The sequence below is a fragment of the Manihot esculenta genome, chromosome 1, assembly GCF_001659605.2.
Source record: "Manihot esculenta cultivar AM560-2 chromosome 1, M.esculenta_v8, whole genome shotgun sequence".
Classification (NCBI taxonomy): domain Eukaryota; kingdom Viridiplantae; phylum Streptophyta; class Magnoliopsida; order Malpighiales; family Euphorbiaceae; genus Manihot; species Manihot esculenta.
The window spans coordinates 35,405,437-35,421,837 of NC_035161.2; the positions used below are offsets into that span (position 1 = coordinate 35,405,437).

Sequence of the window (16,401 nt, forward strand, 5' to 3'; positions counted from 1 at the left end):
TTTTCTTAGCTTTTTTTTAAATATTAAAACGTTTTTTACAGCATTCATTGCTTTTACAATTTTGTAATGTTGTTTGACATGATAAAATAAAATAAAATAAAATAAAAACATATCAAACAATTTATACCTTTATTTATTTTATTATGCATATAAATATTTTTATGAAAAGTATACATTATAAATAATTTTATATGATTAATAATGCATAAATGAATAATAAAACTATTACTTTAATTTTCAATTTTATAAACAGATAATGGAAAATTTAACGATTAAAGTAGCACGTGCAGCGCACTAAAGCAGGAATATGTTATATGCATAAATAAATTTCAACTAAAAAAATATATATATCAATCTCCACGATACATCCTCGCTGGTTGCTGCAGATCTACAGCCAGGCACTTCAATTTTTATTATTTTCCTCAAATTCGATCTCTCTTTCGGCAATCAAATCCAACCCTAGTTCGTTTTTGACTCGGCCGCCATTGACAATCCTTCCAACCTACAATCCCTACGAACTGAAAATTAAGCTATTGAAGGACTTCTTTGGTTGCTGACTTGCTGTAGATTCGATTTTCTTTTTCCCTTTTTGCAGAACTTATACTATTTGGTAGTTTGACCAACAATGAAAGAAGGGAAATCGACTAAATTGAATAATCAGCAGTTACAGCAACATCAAAACGGTCATTTGTCTCCTTTCAAATTTGCTAAATTGTTGGATCCAGAGGCTTCATGGGATAAGGTTGCTTCCTTTTCGAATCTTCATTTTCTCTCTCTCTCTTTATATATATTAATTTTTATTTGTTAATTTCTTAATATTCAAGTAATCAATTTTATTGAGTGTCGAGTAAATTACTAGATATAAAATCCGTTGTGGACTCGATTGCCAGACCGCTACTGCATTATGCAGTGAATATAGATTGTTATTCTGGTATGTTTTAGCTTAATACCGGTTTTGGAGTTAAACCCATTAATCCAAATTGGACTCTGGATTACCTTTCAGTGGCTTGTAATAGACATACAAATTGTAATGCCTCAGTGCAAAAGTTCATGGTGAGGAATTAGGGCTTTATCAACATACTTTTGAAGTTATTGATTAGTAATCTGTATATGTGTGTATTTTTTCCTCAGGATCAATTGGGTGATGTCTTGCATTGGATTAGGCAAGTAGTGGCAATTCTGTGTGGGTTGCTTTGGGGCGCTATACCTGTGGTTGGGGGCATATGGATCGCCGTGTAAGTTGGACATTAGGCACCCTTGTCTTCTGTTTGCTAACTGTATAATTTTGCAAACTTTTCTTTCAAATGCTATTTTCAGTTACTATTTGGAGTGTTTCTATTGGAAGAAATTTTAATAAATCCTCTAACTGTTCAAACTATATAACTAAGTCAGGTGGACATGTAATGAAACTGAGATTGCAACTTGCAAGCACGGATTTCATAAAAATTTACTATGATCTTACTTATGCTTGTGATATCAGTATTAGAATAACTAGTCGGAAATATTAACAAATCCCCAAACTGTGCTTCTAAGATCTTCAACATAACATGTTAAAATGGCGCCGCCAGGTTGTGTATTTGAATATAAATGGATATCTTTTAGCAAGTTGTGGTTGATTTTACAGGTTCCATGCCATCTCCGTGTATATCTAGGGATTTGCTGTTTTTTATCGTATAGGAGCTGTACATGGAAAGCTAATGACGAGTGTACAAGTAAATGCCCCTTTGAGCTTCACCAAAATCAGATTGTTGTATCTAGGTTAGAGAACTAAACCAATAGCCTCTTGAGAATGCCTCGAAAAGGAGGCTTTCCCAGTTTTTCTTTAAATAAAAGGGGTTAAGCCATTAAGGTATTAAAGACAATATGTTTTTTATTGCTTGAAGCACCAAGTGCGAGGGAAGTGCACAATATCCTTTACCATGTTACGAGCCACCCATGATGGACATTTTCCAGATGAAAAAAGTGTTTCTGATAAAAAAAACTGTTTACTTTCCTCTTTTGATTTACTGCTGTTTCATATTAATATTCCTGTATTATAGATTTTCGAGAAGAAGGTGACGAACTAAACTGAAATTCTTTTCCTAGAAATACCTTTCTCTGTCTCCAGTTAGACAGTTATTGTGAGAATGTATACTTTTGTAATGATGCAATGATCGAGGTTCCCATAACAAACTGCATCTAGGTAACATTCAGATGGAACATTTAGGAAATGTTATTAGGGACCATCATTAAATCTAATGGGACAAGGTCAAGGTAGATATTATAGAATGGTTCAGATGCACAATGGGGAGTGTGTTTTCGGTCTGTGATGTTGATGTGAGGATGAATTTGGAGTGGTTTAGATGGACAATGTAGGAATAACTAGAGTGGTGTTCAAGTTGTGTGTATAGGCACGGTGGACAAAGTTTGGACTCGCTTGTCGTGTGATGCCAGTTTTCCTATATAGAGTAATTAACATAAGTTCATGTTTCTGACGTTCACCTAGACTAAAATGTCTGCTTCCCACGTATGTATAATTCAAAATTCAAATTGTATGTTTGACTTAATAGGACTGAATACTGTACGTTGCACCAAGTCCAATACACAAATGAAGATATGTAAACATTTTATTTATTGAAATTTCATGGATTTCACTTGAAAAAATCTTTATTGTTTGCTATTGTCCATGGTGGATTGCTAAAGTTCTGCTGGTGATTTGGTTTGGCAGTTTTCTCATGATATCCTCTGGGATTGTATATGGTTATTATTCAATGATATTAAAGGTTGATGAGGAAGAATTTGGTGGTCATGGTGCTCTCCTTCAAGAGGGGCTTTTTGCTTCTATTACTCTCTTTCTGGTACTTATCTCTTTGTCATTATCTCTCTCTCTTTCAATGCAATGCTGTCTTCAAGCATGTTACATTTATCTAAGGAAATAACAAGCCCTATTTTACCTTTCTTTGCTCTTCAGCTTTCATGGACTCTAGTATATAGCTTGGCGCATTTCTGATTAGCTTGGTACACCAATTTGGCTGCCTTGTGCCTCCACTATTAAATTGTCATTTGATCTTACTAAGTTGTATGCGGCACCATTACATATGCCCTGAAAACAATGAGAAAGTTCTTGCTATTATTATCACTTAGATACACCATGATTGTGCAACACCTTTGATTTCAGGATGCATTTAGAATGCAAAGTTCTCATTGATGATAAATCAATGTTATCATAAATGTCAGAAATTGCAACATCTGGGAATCAAAATTCTGAATTGGCTCATTTTGAATGCTCAATGCAGTTTGTATAGATAGGAAGTCTTTTTTTTTTTTCTTCCAGATGAGGAACCTGTGGAAACAGCAACTGGTTTCCTATTCCTAATTGTACTTCCCTGCTGGGAGAGATTGAAAGCAATGTGCTGCAAAGCCAAATGCGTGAAGATTTTGTATGCTGATAATTATAATTGCGTGAGCAAGGGTTTAATTTTACCTATGCTCACTAACTTTTATCTGTGAATTTCAGCAACTTGAATTTGTATCAGCAAAATCACGCAAATCACAAACTTGGAAGTTTTTTTTTTTGTCCGCCCGTTAAAATGCACATTGTCAAAATTTTATATTGAACGTTAAATATCTTGTTCGTGGTTTATGAATTATTAAGATATAGTTGAAATTGGAAATGAGTTTTCTCTCCGATGCAAAAACATTTGATTGATTAGTCTTATTCGAAATTTCTTAAACGTATTCTCGATTTTGTCAATGATCACTTATTTCGATAAATTAATTGCAATTTTAAACAATAATATTTTCAACTTTTTGTTACTAATGAAAGTAAATAAAGTACATTTTTTTAGAAGAAAATAAAAATACATTAAACCTTGTAGTTTTGAAAATTGATTTTCCCCCTCGGGTCTAGATAATTTCGCGGTACCAAATAATATATTTTTATTAATACATTCAAACTCCCATTGATCAATTTCTCATTTATGCTGTTGGATTATTAAGTTAAACATCAATAGAATATCTTTAAATTAAACATTTTACTTATAGAACTTAAATTTAAATATAAAATTATTAATAAATATAAATTTAATAATGTTAATTATTTTTATGTGAGATATCGAAGTGATGTATAAAAAAAATCCAGTAATGTAATAATATATTAAATAAATAAATAGAAGGATGCCCCGTTTTTGAGCTTCTGGATGGTTTTGAAGCCATCAATCTAGCTTTTGTGTAAGCGCCGTTGATAATCAAAACGTGGCGATTGCTCATCTGTTATTATTTTTGCCCCCTTAACGTAACGACGCCGTAAATGCTAAAAAGGACCAAATGGGGAATGCTAAAAAAATCATGCGTCTGCCGGGAGTCGAACCCGGGTCTATTGCTTGGAAGGCAATTATCCTAACCGTTGGACTACAAACGCTTGTTGGTAGGTACCGAAGAATAAATAGATCTCAGATGCAGATTCAATTTTTCCCATAAATGTTACGAGAAAGGTTCCTAGCCTGTTTTAAGGATAATGTTGCATTGGAGGAATAGACATAAGTTTGACGTATGTATATGTCAGTTAATATATATCTTATAAAAATAGGTAATAATAAGAATGTTTAATGAGTGGGATATGTTTAGGGCAAAACTATATTCATTCATCACCAACGTAATCATGTATCTACAATGGAAAGAGCTTGCCAGCTTGGACACCCAATGAAAAAATATATCTCTTATTTGTCACAATGAAGATTCTATTTGGAAACATTTTTAGAAAATATTTTTTATATTTTCTCATGTTTAATGCAATTAAAAAAAAAGTTTTATACTTAAATGAAAAATAAAACCATTTTTAAAGAAGAAAAATGACTTTATTTATTTAAAAGAATAATCATTTTTTGCACTTTTATAATGTTCTTTACCTTTCATAAAAATAAATCTATTGCTTTTTAATTTATTTCAAATTATAAATCTCTATTAATTAATTTATTAATACTTATTTATTTAATATATATTGAAAAGTAATATTTTTAATTTTAATAATTTATTTTTTGATATATATATATATTCAGATTATCCACCATGTTAAATAATCAAACAGACTGCCGACTTATTTCCCTCGCCTCAGCAATCTCCCTTCTCTCTGTCTCCGTGTGATGTGTTCGTGTGACACAACCGTTTCTCTTCACATTTTGTGATCTCACCTCTAATGTGAAGTTGGCAGTATCAGCGAAGACTTTAAGTTCTTGATTATGGCGGTGAGAGAGCTGGCTATGAATGGTGTGGAAGTCAAGGTGCATTCCCAGCGGGGGGAATACGCTGTGCAACCGGTGGCCTCATCTTCTAAGTTGTCGCCCAAAAGATCAACTCCGTCATCAGCATTGCCTTATAATAATCCGCAGCACCAGCAATATGTTTTATCCGACGATTCCAGGCCGTTCAGGCGGTGGATGTCATGGTCGGTTCCACTTTTTGTGATAGCTAATATTCTTCTATTCTTTATTTCAATGTATGTCAATGATTGCCCCAAGAACTCGGAATCTTGTACTGGCAAGTTTCTTGGGAGATTCTCGTTCCAACCCGTCAAGGAAAATCCCCTTCTTGGTCCTTCCTCTTCCACGTGAGTGCCTTTTCTTTTGCTTGCTATTTCATGTTTTCATTTGGAGGTTACTTGAAACTTTAAAGATTTTGAGTTGTGGGATTTGAATATTATGAATCTCTATATTTGAATTTTCATTGCTTGTTCTCTTTATGTTTAGTGGGTGAATATTTGGGGATCTTGATTTTTCCTTTGCTGGGCAGGAAGCGTAGTTGCAATTATTGTGAACTTAGGTGCATTAGTTACTGTGAACTTCCGCTAGATTTTCCGATTTATTTGGCTGGAATGCTAAAACTAGATGAAGCATTTCCCAATTATTGGGCTCGTATTTTGTTAACTTAGCACAAAAATCTTGGAATCTTGCAGGGTTTTCAGGTAGTTTATCCAATTATGCGTTTAAAGACGTGCCCTTTAGAGTTTTTCATGGTTTACTATACTGTTTATCGACAACAGATGGAGTTATATTCTCTTTTTTTGGTTTGGGTCTGAGATAGCAGAGACATTAGTTTTTTATCTTATTTTCTTTTCCCGGGTCTAATGTGTTATTGTGTTGTTCGTTTCTTCAGGTTAGAGAAGATGGGAGCGCTGGAGGTGGATAAAGTGGTTCATCGGCATCAAGCTTGGCGCCTCATTTCTTGCATATGGTTGCACGCTGGTGTTTTCCATTTACTTGCTAACATGTTGAGTCTTGTATTTATTGGAATTCGCCTTGAGCAAGAATTTGGGTTTAGTATGCATCCACTTTCTTATTTTCTCCTTTGCTGTTAACTTTGTCATGCTTTTATGTGAAACCTGCTTCATTTAAGGTTATATTGATTTCAACTTTTGGAAAAGGTAAATGTGGCTGTCTGGTATATGACTGTACAAATAAGTGATACTTAATAGTGGTTCTTTGCGGTGAATGCAAGAATTAATTATTGTTTGTTCGGTCTTTTAAATTATGGGTCTTAAATTAATAACATAAAGGTTGCTGGGCTCATTGGGTTCATGGATCCGATAATTGAAAAAAAAAGTTATGTACTCTACCCAATTTAAATGCCGAAAATATATCTGAATGTTGTCTGTTGTCTACTTTGAGTTGGAAGCTTTTGAAGAAATGTATGATATTTAAAGGTTTGTGAATATCTTGATATCTGTCAATTTGACCCTGTGATGCTAATTATGGACTTGCATCTATGGAATTTCATGGATGAATACTCTATCCAATCACAATGCAGAAATTTGAAACCAGAGAACTTACACAAACACACTAGAAAAGCTAAAAATCTAAGGCTTGGCTGGTTCAGACTGCCCTCATATATAAAAAAATCGGATGATGAATTGAAAAGGGAGTGAGTGGAGAGTGGAAGTCTCTGAACTTGTGTGTGGCATTGGATCATTTTGTTATTCTTGGTTGAAGATTAGTTCTCAGTTAACACTGCTCAAAGTACAAATTATAATTTTTCTTTCATTTACATTTTTACAGTTCGAATTGGATTGGTCTATGTCATTTCTGGTTTTGGTGGGAGTTTGTTGTCGGCTCTTTTTATTCAGTTGGGTATCTCTGTCGGTGCCTCTGGTGCACTTTTTGGCCTACTAGGAGGCATGCTCTCAGAGCTGATCACAAACTGGACCATATATGCAAATAAGGTATATGTAGTTGCCTAGTTTCCTAATAAATATCTCACCGCTCGAAGAATGCAATATTTGTGGCCTAACTAACTTATATGGATTTTTCCTTCTTTTTTTTGGTGCAGTTGGCAGCACTAATGACTCTTGTTTTGATAATTGTAATAAATTTAGCAGTTGGAATCCTTCCACATGTAGACAATTTTGCCCATATTGGAGGATTTCTTTCTGGTTTGCTTCTTGGATTTGTGTTATTAATTCGGCCCCATTTTGGGTGGGTTAAACGAAAGGCTTGTCCTCCTGGATACATTGCACCTCCAGCTAAATCTAGACACAGGACATATCAGTATGTATTATGGGTTGTCTCTCTGATACTACTGATTTTTGGGTAAGTTTGTTTTTGTATGTTTGGGATTTGGTTTACTTATTTGATTGTGAGTGTATTTTAATGGATTCATCAGAATGATTAAAATAGTCTTTTTCAGCATATGGAGAAAATTAGCTAAGTAAGGTATAAATTAGACTAATGGTTAGTTTCTCTTATTAGATTTTCATATTATCATTGCTTGAACTTTTGTACCATATAGGGTACCTTGTGGTACACTGTCCAATTAATTATGTTGTCAAAATGAAATGATTAAGAGAAGGCTCCATTAGTTCTTTACCTTTACCTTATATAACTGAAAACATCATTGTGAATTCAGGAAATGTTTGTCTGGCACTGTTAGAATTCTTGGGAGTCTTCTTAACAGACTCACTGTGCTATTTTTCTTCTTCCAGATTTACATCTGGGATGGTTGCACTCCTTCGAGGAGTAGATTTGAATAATCACTGTTCTTGGTGTCATTATTTGAGCTGTGTCCCTACTTCACTATGGAGCTGCAACTCGCAGAAAGCCTATTGTCAGGTAACTGATTTCTATACTATCCCTTATTTGCATGTTTTTCATTAGTATGGATGCATTTTTCCTGTTGAATAGAAGCAATTGGAGTGGAAAAGATATTACTGAAAGGAAATATAGGATATTTTTGAAAGCTGTATATTTATTGAGATAAGTCAGGCTATGTATGGCCAATGTGCTTCTCTAATATTGGTGCTACAAAGCCTGATTCTTCTTCTTCTTGTGCCAATTCAATCTCTGATCAAACAAAATGATTAGCATTTCATAGTGCTTCTATTGTTGTTTTGCTGTAATTGTTTCTGATTTCTTCTTGCCATTCCTATGACTATCATTGTCTTTCCAGTCAAGCCAAATTGGAAATCAATTCAACTTGACATGCCTGAGCAATGGGAAAAGTCACACCTATCAACTCTCAGATATTTCGTCTTCCCATGTTCAGCAGTTATGCTCTCAGCTCTGCAGTTAATGTCCTCGGATAGATGAAACTGTAGCCAACTTTCTGTTTAACAAAATTGTTGCATGCATTTATGCATTTGTAGCCAACTTTCTTGTGTCACACGATTTACAGAATTGTGTCATAACTAGTCATAGCTGAATGAATCAACTCTATCCGTCTGCATCTGCTGAATTTCAAATTCAAGGATGTGAATTTGGAAATGCATTTGGCCAAAAAAAAAAAAAAAGCTTTGTTTGTTTTAAATTTTGTTTTTCTTTTTTAATGAATGTATAAAGTTGTTCAAAAACTTTAAATTCTTTGAAAAAAAAAAAAAAGAAAAGGTCAGTTTTTGTTTCCCAAAGGATAAATATTCTACTTCATTAGAAAAAATTACAATTGCAAAGTAGCTACGAGATTACTGTCTCAACTCTCAAATCTGAAGAGGGCTTGCTGATGGCAAAGCCAACCCAAGACAAAATGTAGAAAAACAAGCAAAAGCTTTAGGGCTCTTTGATTAAACCCAATGGTGATCGTGCCTACTGATTTTTGCATAAAATGGTGAAAAGTATAAAATCAGAAACTCTATCATGACTAATCTCTCCTTTCTCGGTCCTTTTCCCCCTTCTTTCTATTTTCTTTATGGCCTATTCACCATGAGTTTAGAGTATTTAGTCCGTAGATTTTGCAAACATCAAACTAAGAGATTCCTCCGTCTAGGGACTAGAGGGGTGTTTGGCAATGCGTTTAGGGGTTAAAAAATAACTTTTTTAAAAACTGCACCAATTTAGGTGTTGGAAAAAGTAGTTTGGAATTTTTATTTTTGTTATTTTGATGTTTTTATGATTAAATTATGTTTAAAATATTTTTAAATTATATTTTAATATTCTTTAAATAATACTTCTAAGAAAATGCTTTTTTTTCAACAACGATACTAAACAGACTCTAAATAGTTTTTGCCATTTGAGTTGCAGCTCTACTATAGAGATGGAAGCAAGCATTCCGACTAAAATAGAAAAAAAAAAATGGAGATAACAAATGGGGAGGGATAGAGAGAGAGATTGTAGGAGAAAAAGAGAGATAGGGAAAGTGAACTTAGCAATTTAGAAGGTTTTTTTTTTTTTTTTTTTTTTTAAACTATTGAAATAGTGAGATTTACACATTGTTTGGGTAAGGGTAAATTGGAAGTGAAGGAAAATAAACATTGTTTGGAAGAGAGAACAATAAAGAGGGAAATTTTACTTTTCCCTATCGATTTTTATTTTCTCCTACTTATTTTTTTATAAATAGAAGAGAAAGTGATAAAAGAGTTGAGATTTTGCATTGAAAAGTGTGAATTATTTTCTTTGCAAAAAAAATAAAAATTATTTTCCCTTCCAGCCTTTATTTATCCAAACACTAAAGTGAAAAATAAAGTAGTTATTTTCCTTCGCAAGCATTAAAGTAAATTTGGGGAGAATTGCTCTAATTTTCATATCCCAATGATCAAATTGTTGTTAATGAAAAAATTTACGGACTAATCTTGTTTAGTTAATTATTACACCAAAAATGGATCGTTAACTATTAATCTTGTTTTGCTAACCTCATACCAAACCTATCATTAATCCTTGAATATGGAAGAAAGTTGGCTACAAATGCATGCAACAATTTTATTAAACTGAAAGTTGTTTCATCTATCCGTGCACATTATCTGCAGAGCTGAGAGGACAACTGCTGAAATATCTTACAGTTGATAGGTGTGATTTTTCCCATTGCTCAGGCATGTCAAGTTGAATTGATTTCCAATTTGGCTTGACTGGAAAGACAATGATAGTTATAGGAATGGCAAGAAGAAATCAAAAACAAATACAGTATAAGCACTATGAAATGCTAATCATTTTGTTTGATCAGAAAGAATCAAGCTTTGTAGCACCAATATTGGAGAATGCACATTCGCTATACATAGCCTGACTTATCTCAATAAATATACAGCTTCCCAAAATATCATATATTTCCTTTCACTGATAGTCTTTGCTCCTATCCAACAGGAAAAATGCATCCAAACCAATGAAAAGCATGCAAATAAGGGACAGTAGAGAAACCAGTTACCTCACAATAGGCTTTCTGCGAGTTGTTGCAGCTCAATAATGAAGTAGGGACACAACTCAAATAATGACACCAAAAACAGTGATTATTCAAATCTACCCCTTGAAGAAGTGCAACCAACCCAGCAGTAAATCTGGAAGAAGAAAAATAGCACAGTGAGTCTGTTAAGAAGACTCCCAAGAATTCTAACAGTGCCGGACAAACATTTCCTGAATTTGCAATGACCTTTTCAATTATACAAGGTAAAGGTAAAGAACTAATGGAGCCTTCTCTTAATCATTTTATTTTGACAACATAATTAATTGTACAGTGTACCACAAGGTACCCTACATGGTACAAAAGCTCAAGCTATGAAAATCTAATAAGAGAAACTAACCACTGGCCTTATTTATACCTCACTTAGCTAATTTTCTCCGAATGCTGAAAAATGTTATTTTACTCATACTGATGAATCCATTAAAATACACTCACAATCAAGTAACTAAACCAAATCTCAAACATAAAAAACAAACTTACCCAAAAATCAGTAGCATCAGAGAGACCACCCATAATACATACTGATATCAATGAATACATGCTGATATCAATGTATCCAGGAGGACAAGCCTTTCGGTTAACCCACCCAAAATGGGGCCAAATTAACAACACAAATCCAAGAAGAAAACCAGAAAGAAATCCTCCAATATGGGCAAAATTGTCTACATGTGGAAGGATTCCAACTGCTAAATTTATTACAATGATCAAAATAAGAGTCATTCGTGCTGCCAACTGCACTATAAAAAAAAAGGAAAATAAGTTAGTTAGGCTACAAATATTGCATTCTTCGAGCGGTGAGATATTTATTAGGAAACTAGGCAACTACATACATCTTATTTGCATATATGGTCCAGTTTGTGATCAGCTCTAAGAGCATGCCTCTTAGTAGACCAAAAAGTGCACCAGAGGCACCGATGGAGATACCCAACTGAATAAAAAGAGCCGACAACAAACTCCCAGCAAAACCAAAAATGACAGACCAATCCAATTTGAACTGTAAAAATGTAAATGAAAGAAAAATTATGATTTGTACTTTGAGCAGTGTTAACTGTGAACTAATGTTCAACCAAGAATAACAAAATGATCCAATGCCACACACAAGTTCAGAGACTTCCACTCTCCACTCAATCCCTTTTCAATTCATCATCCATAAACATATTCATGAACCTGCAGATCTACTATGGAGATTTTTTTTATATATGAGGGCAGTCTGAACCAGCCAAGCCTTAGATTGTAGCTTTTCTAGTGTGTTTGTGTAAGTTTTCTGGTTTCAAATTTCTGCATTGTGATTGGATAGAGTATTCATCCATGAAATTCCTTAGATGCAAGTACATAGTTAGCATCACAGGGTCAATTGATATATATCCAGATATTCACAGACCTTTAAATATCATTCATTTCTTCAAAAACTTCCAACTCAAAGTAGACAACACACAATATTCAGATATAGTTTCAGCATTTAAATTGGGTAGAATACATAACTTTTTTTTCAATTATCAGATCAATGAACCCAATGAGCCCAGCAATCTTTATGTTATTAATTTAAGACCCATAATTTAAATGACCGAACAAACAATCATTAATTCTTGCATTCACTGCAAAGAACTACTATTAAGTATCACTTATTTGTACTGTCATATACCAGACAGCCACATTTACCTTTTCCCAAAGTTGAAATCAATATAATCTTAAATGAAGCAGGTTTCACATAAAAGCATGACAAAGATAATAGCAAAGGAGAAAATAAGAAAGTGGATGCATACTGAACCCAAATTCTTGCTCAAGGCGAATTCCAATAAATACAAGACTCAACATGTTAGCAAGTAAATGGAAGACACCAGCGTGCAACCATATGCAAGAAATGAGGCGCCAAGCTTGATGCCGATGAACCACTTTATCCACATCCAGCGCTCCCATCTTCTCTAATCTGAAGAAACGAACAACACAATAACACATTCGACCCGAAAAAAGAATAGAAGAGAAAAAAAAATAAAGTCTCTGCTTTCCCAGACCCAAATCAAATAAAACAGAATATAGCTCCATCTGTTGTCGATAAACAGTACAGTAAACCATGAAAAACTCTAAACGGCACATCTTTAAAGGCATAATTGGATAACCACCTGAAAGTTCCTGCAAAGATTCCAAGATATTTGTGTTATGTTAACAAAAGTACGAGCTCAATAGTTGGAAAATGCTTCATCTAGTTTTAGCATTCCAGCCAAATAAAAAGGAAAACCCAGTTGAAGTTCACAGTAACTAATGCACCTAAGTTCACAATAATTGCAATAACGCTTCCAGCCCAGCAAAGGAATAATCAAAATCCCCAAATATTCACACACTAAACATTATGAGAACATGAAATGAAATTCAGATATTCAGATTCATAATATTCAAATCCCACAACTCAAAATCTTTAAAGCGTCAAGCAGCTTCCAAATGAAAACATGAAATAGCAAGCAAGAGAAAAGGCACTCGCGTGGAAGAGGAAGGAACAAGAAGGGGATTTTCCTTGACGGGTTGGAACGAGAATCTCCCAAGAAACTTGCCAATACAAGATTCTGAGTTCTTGGGGCAATCATTGACATACATTGAAATAAAGAATAGAAGGATATTAGCTCTCACAAATAGCGGAACCAACCATGACATACCCATTTGAACGGCCTGAAATCGTCGGATAAAACATATTGCTGGTGATGCGGATTATTATAAGGCAATGCTGATGACGGCGTTGATCGTTTGGGCGACAACGTAGAAGATGAGGCCACCGGTTGCACGGCGTATTCCCCCCCGCTGTGAATGCACCTTGACCTCCACACCATTCATAGCCAGTTCTCTCACCGCCATAATCAAGAACTTGGAGTCTTAGCAAGAATACTAGGAGCTCAATTTCTTCAACTCTGAATAAGGGGTGGCAATTTGGAATACTTTTGTTGTTGCTCACATTTATTTTTGGTGCTTGATCTTTTAAATTTCTATGGGAATCTCTACGTGATGAAAAACTTTTATATGATTATCCAGGATACCAAACTGCCAATGAATGAAATGCATGGTGAGGGTGATGCTAAAAGCTAGCAATGGCAATATTGAAAGTGAAGTGGAGAAAGAACATAAGATGGAACAAGTGGATAATGATGGTAAGAGTGACATTATTGAAATTGATATAGCTTTCTCGGAAGTAGTGAAGATGAAGGTTGCCACCTCTCGCCTTTTACATTGTAAATTAAAAAAATAATAATGTTTGTGAATCAATCACCAATGACTATTAGAATAGATATGCAACAATTTCTTCATGGAACCCGTATTTAGAGAAATATTCATGTGAAGCAATTGATTTGTGTTGGTCATTATCCCATTTGAATTTCACTATGAAGCATTAGCTTAACTAAGGTTTGCAGCAATTGATAATACTTTTACAACTTGTTGCCTTTTGAGTTTCATGTTTGCTATGAATATGTGTTGATGCAGGACTATGTATAGAACTGAGGCTCAATTAGGATAGTAGAGGAATAGATTTAGGAAGTACAAGTAGAGGGATATAAAGTGTTTGCATGTTGGTCAGCCACCGTGAACCAATGGTACATTGGGTCTAGTCCATTTGGGATCGGCACAAGTTTCACGGGCCTAGTCCATTAACTTAGGTCTATCTCACCTTGGGTCTAGTTTGCTAAGCTAGCCCATAGATCTGCCTGAGTCAGTCTTGATTAGGGTTAGGCTCATTGGGCTCATCTCACCATGTTTGCAGGCTGATATAACTGTTAGGCTTTCACTGCTTTGATAACACATTAAGAATCATGGGCTCAACAGTGTGGAACATCATAACTGGCAGAGCTACGCATTGAACTATAAAATGTAGTGTAATACTGGCTGGAAGCGTAGGCGAAGTGGTAAATATGTGATGAATTACTGCATTCTAAATAAATAGTTTTTCACCGACAAATGGGTACTTGTAGAACGAAAAGAACACCTACCTTGGTGAGACCAAATAATTTCTGGTCATAATCCATCATTCACAATTCTTAAATGAAACATACAGTACACAAATGAAAGCAGGTTGGACCATATTGTATTCTCTTTTGCATGCATTTGGGTGGTGGATACCATGATTTCCCCCAATTACTTTAGCAACACTCCCCTGCAACATGAATATGTTTGGTAAAAAAATATTTTATTAACTACGACTTCAATAATTATTCACTAATAGAACGACTAATAGCTACTACAATAATTAATATTATTTATTTGAGTTATTTAAGTTATTTTTCGAAATTAATGGAATTTTACCTCTACGATATAATAATAAATAATTAATTAATAATAACGTAATTAATTAAATTGGTCGATGTATCCGTTCGCCTTTACTTCTATGACTGAGCTAGTGTAGGAATATGTAAGCAAGAAGATCTTACTTTTGCCTCAAAAGCAAAAGAAAGCAAGCATATTAAGATCAGTAATGTCGTGAGGATGGTAAACGATGGAAAAAAAGAAAGTTCTCAGATATGATTTTATTTTTTATTTTGTTGCTTGTGAAACATTTTAAGTTTTTCTTTTTCCCACATAGAGATTGCGTAAAGTTGAAAAACCAGTTTCTTTAGGCATGCAGGGTTTCATCAAAACAGAAATTGCATTATTTAGATTATTGGTCCCTACGTGCAACTAACAGATTGATTGAGACCCGGCAAAGGCTGCTCATCATAGCTTCCAATTTCATGCTGGTTTCTGCTCAACTATTACCCAATATCATTATTGTTGCTAGTTGTAATTATTGGTTTTGATCCAATTTTCAAACCCCCTGATCATCAAAATTAGGAGGAGAAATTTTTCAAAAAGCTACCTTGATATCATATTTGAATTTTGATTTCAAGTTTCACATTCAATTTCATTAGCAAGACAATAAAAAAGTAGTTCATAATATTATTTTACTGCAATTAAATATAAATTCAGCATCTTTCTAGCTATATATTTACTATTTCTATTTACAGATCAAATTCATCATACAGTGTGAAAAAGATTCATCCTCTTGGATTCTCATATGAATGCTCTTGTGATTTAAAAAGCCTAACAATTATTTTTATTCCCCAATGTAGGTGACAGGTGTTTTCTTGTTTGTAAGGCACAGCAAATCATGAGTACCCCACTCCATGTGAAACCCTCAAGTGAAGAGCAAATCCTACCAAATCAAACTCTCAAAGGACGTATTATCATTTTCTATTTCACCATCATTTTTCCACTGCTCTGTAACCTGTCTGTCTCTTCTGCATTATTCCAGTAAAATTTTGCTTTTTAATTTCTTTTTTTTTTTTATCTATTGTTATTTCCTATAAATAAATAATTCAGGGGGAAAACCCATTTCTTGATTCTGCCAAAATTTTGGAGTTATTCCTGTACCTAGATACTAGAGTTTTTGTAACCCTAACCCATGCTCATACTATTAGACAAGAGAGCGTCATAAATAATATGTTCCAAGATGGAATTCCTGTCTCAAATTTGGGCAATCAATCATCTACTTTGGCTGACACCCTTTAGTCAAAACTGGCTTTGAAGGAAACCATGTCCCTATCTACTTATTCCAAAGTGTAAGACTTTGTTCCAGAAAGTCAGTTGCTCAGGTTGGCTTCTGTAACCCAACAGCTCAGCACCTGCATAATTTTGATCTTAGTGTGCTTCATCAATGCATCAATGCATCAATGTGGGGATTCGGCTCTTTCTTCTTGCTAGTTACTTGGGTTCACAATCATGTCACCCCAAACCATCCCATCTTTTTCTTTAAAATATCTC

General features: G+C 34.3%; 2 protein-coding genes, 1 non-coding gene and 1 pseudogene across 3 annotated transcripts; 2 read left to right on the plus strand and 2 right to left on the minus strand.

The window, feature by feature from the left end:
• Positions 1 to 348: 348 nt before the first annotated feature.
• LOC110623084 (respirasome Complex Assembly Factor 1) lies at positions 349 to 3,466 on the plus strand. The gene is made up of 4 exons (XM_021767993.2): positions 349 to 742; positions 1,132 to 1,235; positions 2,708 to 2,837; positions 2,951 to 3,466. The coding sequence occupies exons 1-4, from the start codon at positions 626 to 628 to the stop codon at positions 2,987 to 2,989; spliced, it is 390 nt and encodes a 129-aa protein (XP_021623685.1). The 5' UTR covers positions 349 to 625; the 3' UTR covers positions 2,990 to 3,466.
• An 861-nt stretch (positions 3,467 to 4,327) lies between these two features.
• On the minus strand, positions 4,328 to 4,399 carry TRNAG-UCC. The gene has a single exon. It is a non-coding gene; the product is annotated as a tRNA-Gly (tRNA).
• Positions 4,400 to 5,064: 665 nt separating this feature from the next.
• LOC110623212 (RHOMBOID-like protein 1) lies at positions 5,065 to 9,535 on the plus strand. Its single transcript, XM_021768159.2, has 6 exons — positions 5,065 to 5,584; positions 6,130 to 6,293; positions 7,029 to 7,192; positions 7,300 to 7,559; positions 7,952 to 8,078; positions 8,416 to 9,535. Exons 1-6 carry the CDS (start codon positions 5,217 to 5,219, stop codon positions 8,536 to 8,538), a joined length of 1,206 nt encoding a protein of 401 aa, XP_021623851.1. The 5' UTR covers positions 5,065 to 5,216; the 3' UTR covers positions 8,539 to 9,535.
• A 198-nt stretch (positions 9,536 to 9,733) lies between these two features.
• LOC110623367 lies at positions 9,734 to 14,104 on the minus strand (annotated as a pseudogene).
• Positions 14,105 to 16,401: the final 2,297 nt, after the last annotated feature.